The sequence below is a fragment of the Saprolegnia diclina genome (genome assembly GCF_000281045.1).
Source record: "Saprolegnia diclina VS20 unplaced genomic scaffold supercont1.215, whole genome shotgun sequence".
In the NCBI taxonomy this organism is placed as follows: Eukaryota; Oomycota; class Saprolegniomycetes; order Saprolegniales; family Saprolegniaceae; genus Saprolegnia; species Saprolegnia diclina.
In genome coordinates this window covers 1-9,310 of record NW_008246282.1, presented here as the reverse complement: position 1 = coordinate 9,310, position 9,310 = coordinate 1, and the positions used below count along the sequence as shown (strand labels likewise).

General features: G+C 61.8%; 4 protein-coding genes across 4 annotated transcripts; 3 read left to right on the top strand and 1 right to left on the bottom strand.

Annotated features, from left to right (window-relative positions):
* Positions 1–53: 53 nt before the first annotated feature.
* Positions 54–3,724, top strand: SDRG_17210 (hypothetical protein; the record flags this gene model as incomplete). The annotated part of the gene is made up of 13 exons (XM_008623449.1): positions 54–126; positions 171–247; positions 296–480; positions 528–696; positions 744–1,085; positions 1,137–1,490; positions 1,538–1,909; positions 1,953–2,121; positions 2,165–2,277; positions 2,321–2,718; positions 2,765–2,930; positions 2,978–3,598; positions 3,650–3,724. The coding sequence occupies 13 exons, from the start codon at positions 54–56 to the stop codon at positions 3,722–3,724; spliced, it is 3,114 nt and encodes a 1,037-aa protein (XP_008621671.1).
* Positions 3,725–4,100: 376 nt separating this feature from the next.
* SDRG_17209 (hypothetical protein) lies at positions 4,101–4,664 on the top strand (the record flags this gene model as incomplete). The annotated part of the gene is made up of 1 exon (XM_008623448.1): positions 4,101–4,664. One exon carries the CDS (start codon positions 4,101–4,103, stop codon positions 4,662–4,664), a length of 564 nt encoding a protein of 187 aa, XP_008621670.1.
* A 122-nt stretch (positions 4,665–4,786) lies between these two features.
* Positions 4,787–8,851, top strand: SDRG_17208 (hypothetical protein). Its single transcript, XM_008623447.1, has 5 exons — positions 4,787–6,258; positions 6,308–6,521; positions 6,574–8,292; positions 8,337–8,402; positions 8,448–8,851. The coding sequence occupies exons 1-5, from the start codon at positions 4,841–4,843 to the stop codon at positions 8,799–8,801; spliced, it is 3,771 nt and encodes a 1,256-aa protein (XP_008621669.1). The 5' UTR covers positions 4,787–4,840; the 3' UTR covers positions 8,802–8,851.
* A 169-nt stretch (positions 8,852–9,020) lies between these two features.
* On the bottom strand, positions 9,021–9,294 carry SDRG_17207 (hypothetical protein; the record flags this gene model as incomplete). The annotated part of the gene is made up of 1 exon (XM_008623446.1): positions 9,021–9,294. A coding segment is annotated over one exon (224 nt), but the record flags the coding sequence as incomplete, so codon positions are not given.
* Positions 9,295–9,310: the final 16 nt, after the last annotated feature.

Sequence of the window (9,310 nt, the reverse complement as noted above, 5' to 3'; positions counted from 1 at the left end):
CACATTTCCCACATCACATTTCCCAAAGATCCAATTCGCACCGACGCAGCACGATGGCAAAGGACCCGACGTCGGTGGCAGCGCCACGTCAGCTGGTCGAGTACTTCTTCGTCGCGACCAAGACAGGTACGAAGCGCTCTGCGCTAGCGCTTGCTCATGCCATGGCCAAGGCGCCGGCGACGAGGCGCTAACCTTCCAGTACCCGGCGACGACCGAGACGGACGAGTACCCGCCCAACATCCTCATGGTATGGCATCGCCTGCGCGCTGGCCATGCTGGCTCATGGCATGTGCAGTTTATGTTTCCGTGCACGTCGTCGCCGGCGCATGGCGGCCTCCTGCCACCGCCGGTCTACAACACCTTTGTGCTCACGACCGCGTCCGGCGCGGCGCTCTACGGCACGTCCATTTGCTTTTTCGCGCTCGCGTCGTCGAGCGAAGCGCAGCACACGCTCACGTCGCTCTGCTTTGTGAGCCAGTGGTACGACGCTGGATGACCTCGGACGCATGCAGGGACATGGTGTGTAGGCCATTCTGCGGTCCGTTGCTCAAGTACCTCGAGCAGCTTGCGATCTTGGGCGTACACCAGGCGCGGCAAGTCGACTACGTTGGCGTCGAGAAGAGCTTGGCCAACCTCTTTTACGAAGTGCCACTGCCCGTACGCGGCCGGGCGGGCGTCGTCGCCAGCATTGGCGATGTACGTACTCCGTCCTCTCGTGCGCCCCTTTGAACTCGTTGATGTAGACGGACGTGCTCTTGAAGCGCTACACGATGCAAGAAGTCCCGTTCGAGATGGACATGGAGTTTCTCGAGTATACGTTTGCGATTCTTACGCCGACGACGCTGCTCGACGTGCTCTGCCACCTTCTCCTGGAACACGCGGTGCTTCTCGTGGGCGTCGACACGCTCTTCGTCACCGCGGTGGCCGAGACGCTGCGGCACTTGCTCTTCCCACTGCAGTGGGATCATGTCTTCATTCCGGTGGTGCCGCCCGGCGTCGACATGGCGACGCTTCTCGACGCACCCGTGCCGTTTGTGGCCGGTGCGCACCCGCTCCAGCTCGAAGGCGCCGCCTTGCCGCCCACAGTACATTTTGAGTTTGATTGTATCTTGCATTTCGATCGAATATTCGTGTAGGTGGTGCGCGTCGATTTGCCGGAAGGGCGCGTCACGTCGGCGATCGAGCTGCCGCCACTGCCCGACGCGGTCGTGGCGATGAAGGACCGGCTCGCGACGGTACTCACGAAGACGTCGACGCAGCTCTCGCGGCGGCTCTGGGAACGCCGCATCGCGTTTCAGAAGGCACTCTACTCCAACAACAAGGGCGATCTCATGTACGAGCGCGGGAAGTTTCTGCTCGGGTCCTCGGCGCTCATTCGCAAGGTGGCCAAGTCCTTTACGCATCTCATTGGCGACCTCGTGGCCGGGCACGAGCACTGCTTGCGCGGTGACGTGCTCGCGTACATCAGCACAAAACCCGCGTCGCAGCAGGTAACCAACCGCGCCTGACCGACGACGATGCGTACGACGGAGGCTAGGCGTTTTACACGGCGCTTGCCGATACAAATGCGTTCCAGGCCTTCTTGGACGGCATGGCGGCGCCACACGAGGCGTCCCGGGCGCTGCATTTCTTCCTGCAGACGCAGCAGTCGACGACCCTCAAGAGCCCTTTGCTGTCGCCGAGTGCGCAAGAGAATGCGCACTTCCACGTTGCGGTGGCCCCCGATACGCCGGTGCTGCAGCCCCAAAATGACGCTTCAACCCTCCAGTTCCACGTGGCATTTCCGACCCTCGACGTCGCGGCCTTTGGGCCCCGCTGCCCAATACGGCTAGCTGCCCCAACCGAGGTCGACCTGGACGATGACATATGTAGCCTGCCGAACGGTCGTCGAAGCAGCAGCAACGTCACAGTATGACCTTTACAAGCGTTGAAATGTGACGATCATGACGTAGACCCCCGAGGCGCGGGCGTCCGTCCTCGTCTGGCTCGACACGTGGTTGAGCTCGTCTGAGAAAGGAAAGGCCGTCCAGTCTGTCTTCCGTCGAACCAAGACGCTGGGCAGCCCGACTCGATCGTCGCCGCTGCACCGGACGCTGAGTCAGAATGCGTCTCGCAGTGACGGTGCGTTGTCATAATGCATTCTTATGTACTGAGCGAACGATAGGCCACCGCCCGTGGCTGCTCACGTCGTGCGCACCGGCCTGTGCGTCGCGGGTGACGCAGACGACGATTGCGCTTGAAGAAAGCTGTCGCGCCAAGACCAGCGACGCGCTCGAAGTACACCTTTCTTTTGTTTGCCTGCTATATCTCGCGCATCTAGGCGGCGTATGTGCGTCTCATTGACGCATTCGCAGCGTGCGAGACGCAGCACCACTTGCACGACATTCGCCACGTCTTTGCCGCGTGCCTCGGGCCGGGACCGCCGCTCGGGTCGATCTACAACAAGGCGCCGTACTGGCGGCCGTTTAGCCATATGATATATGCGTTCCTCAAGCGCGGCGACGTCCACGAGGCGGTCAAGTGGTTCTCTCAAGTGTCGACGGCGCCGTCAACCAGCGCGTCCTCGGCACCGGTGGAAAGTGCTGCGACTTGCTTGGAACACGAGCTCGAGAGCCTCCTCTTCCGCATCTACGCTACGTTTAGCGTCGGCACGCTCGGCGTGCGCATCGGGCCGTACGTCGACGGCAAGGGCGCGGTGGTCACTGGGCTCGACGAGTGGTATGTGTGTGGCACGAGACCGCACGCTTATGTATCTGGAATGCAGTGGACCGCGCCAGATCCGCGAACAAGACGTGCTCGAATCGGTGAACGGACGGCTCGTGACCACCGAACCGTTCAGTGTCGCGGCGCGAGTGCTGCTTGACGCGCCGCGGCCCGTGTCTCTGACGCTCCTTCGGGGGTTGCCCGCGCTCGAGAAGAGCCAAGGCGAGGTACAATGCCTACTCGCACAGGGCAGGATGGAAATGGTCGTAACTAGCCGGTGCTGCGGCCACGGCGGTTTGTCAACGACAAGTTTGGGTGGCTTCACCGCGAGAACGTCCGCGTGACGCTGCTTTCGGACTGCACCGACTGCGGCCACCGCCTCTCGCACGCCGAGCTCGAGCGGCAGCCCAACGTCGTGCGGTGTCCGACGTGCGGGAGTAGTCTCGCGCCCCATTTCTGTGTCATTTCGCACGATGTCGCGTCCGAGCCGGTTGTGTTTTTGCCGTGGACGACCATGAAGGCGCGACTGCAGTCGTTTCAATGTGCATCGCTGGCGTCGTTGCTCGCGATCGACGCCGGCGTGTACTGGAACCTCTTCCTCAAGTGCCTCGTCTTGGACTGCGACCTCGGCGATCTCTTCCCGATGGCAGCGTCCTTGACGCCCCAAGACAATGATGACCAAATATCCTCGACGGACGAGCCCGTGCGTAGTGCGGACGACGCCGACGTCGATGACCTCCGCGCACTCTGCCGCTTTGTCTTGCGCCAGTGCCCGGACAACGCGTCCCACTGCGCGATGGCCACGCGGCTCTTGTCGGCCGTCAACGACGCCGACGACGATCGCAACTTGATAAAAGCGGCGGAGAAACTCGATCTCGACGGTGACGACAACAATGTACACACGCTGGGGCGGCAACCACATGGCGCTCACTGGCTCTCTTCGTAGACCGCCGAGACGAGTGTCAACGCGACCGAGGCTGCATGTCGTCCTAGTCGTACTCGTAGTAGCGACCTTAGCTGAATGCGCTGCTGAATACGAGCAGCTTTGCACGAACACGCTTGCGTCTCGGCTCTGGTCTCGGCTGCCGCTTCTTTGGTTGCATCTCGGTCGCATAAACTTCGCAGAAACTTCGCATAATGCTGTCGCAGCTTGCCACGTGGGTTGTTCGAAGTTCGAAGAAAGCGGGCCACGTTATACACAGCCAACGACGCTGGCCGACGCGCGGGCCTCGCGCCACGCACCGCTGCAGCTACATGCGCTCGTCCACTGGGCTCATGCTCGTGTCGCTTCTGGGCGTCCGTCGCCGACGCGCGTGGTGCTGCGAGTAATCCGTTACAAGCGCGAGCTTTAACGCGTCGATTTTTGGTCATTTTCGAATTTGCTCCACGAGACGAGGATGGTCCACGACGGCTTCCTCATCCGCCACGCTGGCAAGAAGGCGCACGTGTGCTTCTTCCGCCTCGAAGAGGGCTACCTCAAGTACTATGCGAACGACAAGCTCATTGGCGACCTGCGCCTCTCCGGCTGCCGCGTCAGCGTCAAGGCGCACCGCCGCGACGACCACGTGCAAAACACGTTTCGCATCGAGACGCAGCGCGTGCTCGTCAAGGATCGGACGTACACGCTGGCGCCGCCCGAGATGCTCGAGCTCACAGCCGCGACGACCGAAGCGCGGTCGCTTTGGGGCCGCGCGATCCTCACGTGGCAGCGCCGGTACTTTGCCGAGCCGGCTTCGCTGTCGCCGTCCGAGCACGAAGCGACGCGGGCCGCGCTCGAAGCGATCGTCAAGACGAGTCTGAAACCACTCGGGTCGCCGTCGCGGTACTTTATTACGCTGCCGTCCCGGAGCTTGCGCAAGTCGCTCAGCTCGACCTTCCACTTTCCGCCGTCGACGCGGTCGCAGACGCCTGTGCTTACGTTCACGCTGCCGACGCACGCGCCCGTGACGATCGCGTCGTAAGCGTCAATCTTCTATATTTATTAGTGTACAATAATGTCACATAATGCTCGGCAATGGACAGTACAAAGCATGGAAAAAGCCGAGTTTTCAAGAGACGCGAGTTGTTGTTCGGAATCCGAAGCTTTTCGCGCAATGTTGAGCCAGCTGGAGTTGTCTCGGTCGTCCCAGTTTTTAGCATGCGCGTGCCGCCACCCGAGCTGCTCAACCCGTGCGTCGGCGAGCCGCTCGTCGCCGATGGCAGCGGGCTCTGGCTGCCATGTCCCGACATGACGCACTCGCGCGAAAGCATTGACCTCTTCCGCGCTGCCGACAGCGTCCTCGTGCCGCCGAGTCTGGAGGCGTCGATGCCCGAGTTCCTTAGTCTCTCGCAGGCCCGCACCAACCAAGCGGACCCCGTCACGCTAAAAGCGACCGTCGCTCTCGAGGCGGACCACGAGATGCGCGGCAACGACGAATACGATGACGATGGGAGTGCACTCTCGGGCTGGGTCTGGAAGCAAGGCCACTCGCACAAGGCGTACCAGCGGCGATTCTTTGTGCTTCAGAACGGCGACCTCTCGTACTACAACGCGCCAGTGGGCCGGCACGGCTTGTACGACCAGAGCAAGGGGTACCGCGGGTCGGTACCGCTCTCGGCCGTCACCTCGCTCCAGCCCGCGAGTATGCGCCTGGCGTCCGGGCCTATCAACCGCGGTCTTCGGTCGCTCTTTGTTAAGCAGCCGCCGCCAGACGTAGAAATGCGCTTTGGTATCGACCTTGTGACGCCGGCTCGGACGTTTAGCCTCGTATTGGACGACGCGAGCGCGCACGCCAAGTGGACGCGCGAGCTGGCGGCATCGGTGCCCACGGCAGCTGTGCACCCGGCCTTGCGCGGTGGTGAGACGAAGGAGGTCGCGACGCTTCGCCGGCGGTCGACCGCGACGCTGCCAACCATCGAGTTCCCGTCCGACGCGCTGGTCGGCGACGTGCTGACGCTCACGCGGGCCAAGCTCGGGGCCGTGCCCGGCAATAAAGCGAACGATGACGAGACACGCGAGGACGATGACGTGATGCACCACTTTGCACTTCGCTTTGGCGGACACCTCGCGTTTGCTCGGACGTCGACCCACCAGATGCACGACTTTGCGCATATCGCTGCGCTCGTGGCGACGGGCCGGCGCAGCCTGTACCTCATCCTTGTGCCAATGCCGCCAAAGGCAATGTCGACGCAGAGAACAAACCCACGTCCGCTGGCGATGGCCCGGCCCGCGCGCAGCCTCGATGCAGCCATGTCTTTTCCATTGGCCATGCCGTCGCTCGTTGAGAGCTGGCGCGTGAGCCAGTCGGTGCGCGTCTCGGTGCACGAAGCGCTCAACATTCCACTGGTCGCGTTGGCGAAGCAGCCATCGCACCTCGGGCTCGAGGCCGCGCCGCTGACGTATTCGCACGTGGTCGTGCGTGTCGAGCTCTGGTTTGGCGAGACGCTCCTCGAACCGTGGCAAGAAACGTCGCCCGTGAAGCTGCAAGCCAGTCCGGCCTCGTGGACCGCGGTTTGGCCCAATGCGAAGACGCTGAAGTCGAAGCGCAAGATCAACGAGCTCCCCCGCGAGACGCGGTCGACACAAATAGTGTACCAAGGGACCTCCCTCTGACGCGTCACGTAGGCTCGTCTGTACGCTCTCTGGTGTCAAGAAGGACGCCAACGGACGCGCCACGTGCCTCGGGGACGACAGCGACCGCGAGCAAATTGTTGCCGCTTCCATGCAGCTGTTCGACTTGCACGGCCAGCTGCGGCAAGGACCGCAGTACGTCGCGATGGTCGCCCACAGCCACGTGCTCTCCCCGCAATGCTTGGATGCGTCTCAGCCCTTGCTGCATGTACGTTTCTTCCTCTTCCGCTGGAATCGTCTTGGCTAAATTGCGGGGGCAGATGAGCTTTGGCGTCGCGGACCACCGGTGTTACTTTGAGCTCATGCAAAAATCGATCTTCCTCAAGCAGCAGCACGGACGCACGTCGTCGACAACCCTCGAGCCGCGCTGCGGGTGGCTACGCAAGCTCGGGCGCGGCGTCGGCCGGCGCATCTGGGCTGAGCGATGGTTTGTGCTCGAAAGCGGCCAGCTGCGCTACGCCGAGGACCCGGCGTTCCCGCCTGCGCACAGCATCGACGTCTCGTCGGCGTCAGTGACGCTCATGGACGAGCTGAATGAGTCGTACACGACGTTTGCCGTCAACAAGGGCACGCGCAAGGAGCAGTCGACGTTTTGCTTTCAAGTGCTCGCGCAAGGACACGCGCTGGTGCTCTCGGCACCGACCAAAGCCGATCGCACGGCCTGGCTGACGGCGATTTCAGCCGCCAACACGGACGCAGAGCCGTCCTCGCTCTTGTACATTACGAGTCCGTCGGGCGGCGCCGAGAGTCCGCGCAGCAGCAATGCGAGCAGCGTCGGAGGTGACGTCCTCGACGACGTCGTCGCGTTGCTGACGCGCGATCCGCTCGCCAAGCTCTCGTCCAGCCAGAAAGCGCTTCTGTGGTCGAACCGCAATGAGTTTTTGAACCATTTCGATATGCTGCGCCACGTGCTCTGGAGCGCCGACTGGACAAGCCCCGTCGACGTCGACGAAGCCGCCACTTGCCTTCAGATCTGGGCCGCGCCGGCGCACGCAGCGCAGTGGCTCTGCTTGCTAACGCCGGCGTTTCCAATGGCGCTGGTCCGCGACTTTGCGCTGAGTCAGCTGACTTTGATGCCACCGGAAGAGTGGGTGCGCCTCCTCCCCCAGCTCGTGCAGGCCATCAAGTGCGAGCCGTACTTGGCGTCCGGGCTCGCGCTGCACGTGCTGTCACAGGCGTGGACGCACCCCGGGCACGCCGGTGTCGCCCTCTTTTGGCTTTTGAAGGTTGAAATCGAGTCGCCGCATCCTGGCTACCGCGAACGCTACACCGCGCTCCTCAACGCCTACATGGCCGGCGTCGCACCACCCATCCGCGACAAGTGCCGCATGCAGCACCACCTCTTTGGCACCAACGGCGTCTTTGACAACCTGAGCCAGTACGTCAAGAAGCTCAAGAAGAAGAGCGTGTCCATGGTCGACATCAAGCAAGCGATGCAAGCGATGCTCGACGAGATCAACGAGACGCTATCAAGCACGTTAACGCTGCCGCTCGATGCCTCGGTGATCGTTGGCAAGCTCATCGTGTCCAAGTTCAAGGTCATGTCGTCGGCCAAGCTCCCTCTCTGGCTTGTATTTGAAAATGCCGAGGTTGGCGGCGACCCGATCACCGTCATCTTCAAGTCGGGCGACGACGTGCGTCAGGACAGTTTGACACTGCAGCTGATCCGCGTCATGGACGAGCTCTGGCGCGAGCGCGGCTTGGATTTGGCCATGGAGCCGTACCAATGCGTGGCGACCGGCCAGCGCGTCGGCATGCTGCAGGTCGTCTTGGAGGCCGAGACGACCGCGACGATCCATCAGCGCAACGGAACGCTCGGTGCATTCGACAACGCGAGCTTCTCGTCGTGGCTACGCCTGCACCACCCGACGCCCGACGCCTATGCGCTGGCGGTCGACCTCTTTCGCCGGTCGTGCGCCGGCTACTGCGTCGCGACGTGTGTCCTCGGGATCGGCGACCGGCACAACGACAACATCATGGTATCTCGTGTCCAAGGATCTGTCAGACTGACATACCCTACTAGCTCACGCACGCGGGTCGGTACTTTCACATTGACTTTGGTCATTTTCTCGGGCACTTCAAGTACCAGGTAGCGACGACCGAGCGGCTTTTCGGATCTGAATTGTGGTTCTAGTTTGGCATCAAGCGTGAGAAGACGCCGTTTGTGTTTACGCCCGAGATGGGGCACGTGCTCGGCGGCGTCGGGTCGGATGCGTTTTCGCCGTTTGTGCAGACGTGCGGTGACGCGTTCAACGTGGTCCGAGAGCACGTGTCACTGCTATCGACGCTGCTCGTGCTCATGCTTCCGGCCGGCATGCCCGAGCTTCGGGACGTGAGCGATTTGGATCACCTGGTTGAAATTGCCTTGCTGGGCGTCGACGATGCGACGGCCGCCGCCAACTTTGAGACCGCGGTGCACTTTTGCATGGGCAGCACGTTCAAGCGCGTCGACAACACCATCCACATCATCGCCCACAAGTACCTGTAAGTCTAGAGTCAGTCGTGTATGATAGAAAAATCAGATGGTTTATAACTCTACCTCTGTTCATTGCTGCCGCTCGTGCATATCATGGGCAAGTAGCAGCGACACTGCCACGACGCATCGACGTGTCTTGTCCAGGTGGCGCCGGACGTGAGCCATACAGTCTCGGGCAACCCAGAGCGTTCACGGTGTTGTCAGAGCTCATGACGCGCTGACTTGGTTTCTCTTTGGTGGCTGCGTGCAGAATGATCCGAGAGAAATCAAAAATGTATCAATTACAAGTACTTGTGCGCGACAATGTGGAGGGTGTTGTCCCAGCGCTTGAAGCGCGACCCGAGGCAGTACTCGATCGCGACTTCAAAGCTCTTGGCCGCGTCCGTTGTCGAGAGCGTGGGCACACACACTTCGACGAGGTAGTTGATGTCGTCGCGGCTCCGCAATTCGGGCATTTCGGCCGGGATCATGAGCAGGAAGAGCGTCACGAGGAACGGCACGTGCTCTCGGACCACGTTGAA

What these genes read in the sequence shown, in the direction of transcription:
- SDRG_17208 (XM_008623447.1), top strand. Translation starts at nt 4,841, where the DNA reads ATGCGCGTGCCGCCACCCGAGCTGCTCAACCCGTGCGTCGGCGAGCCG. An exon ending in GAGCTCCCCCGCGAGACGCG is followed by an intron (nt 6,259 to 6,307) that starts GTCGACACAAAT and finishes CGCGTCACGTAG; the next exon opens with GCTCGTCTGTACGCTCTCTG. An exon ending in GGCACAACGACAACATCATG is followed by an intron (nt 8,293 to 8,336) that starts GTATCTCGTGTC and finishes ATACCCTACTAG; the next exon opens with CTCACGCACGCGGGTCGGTA.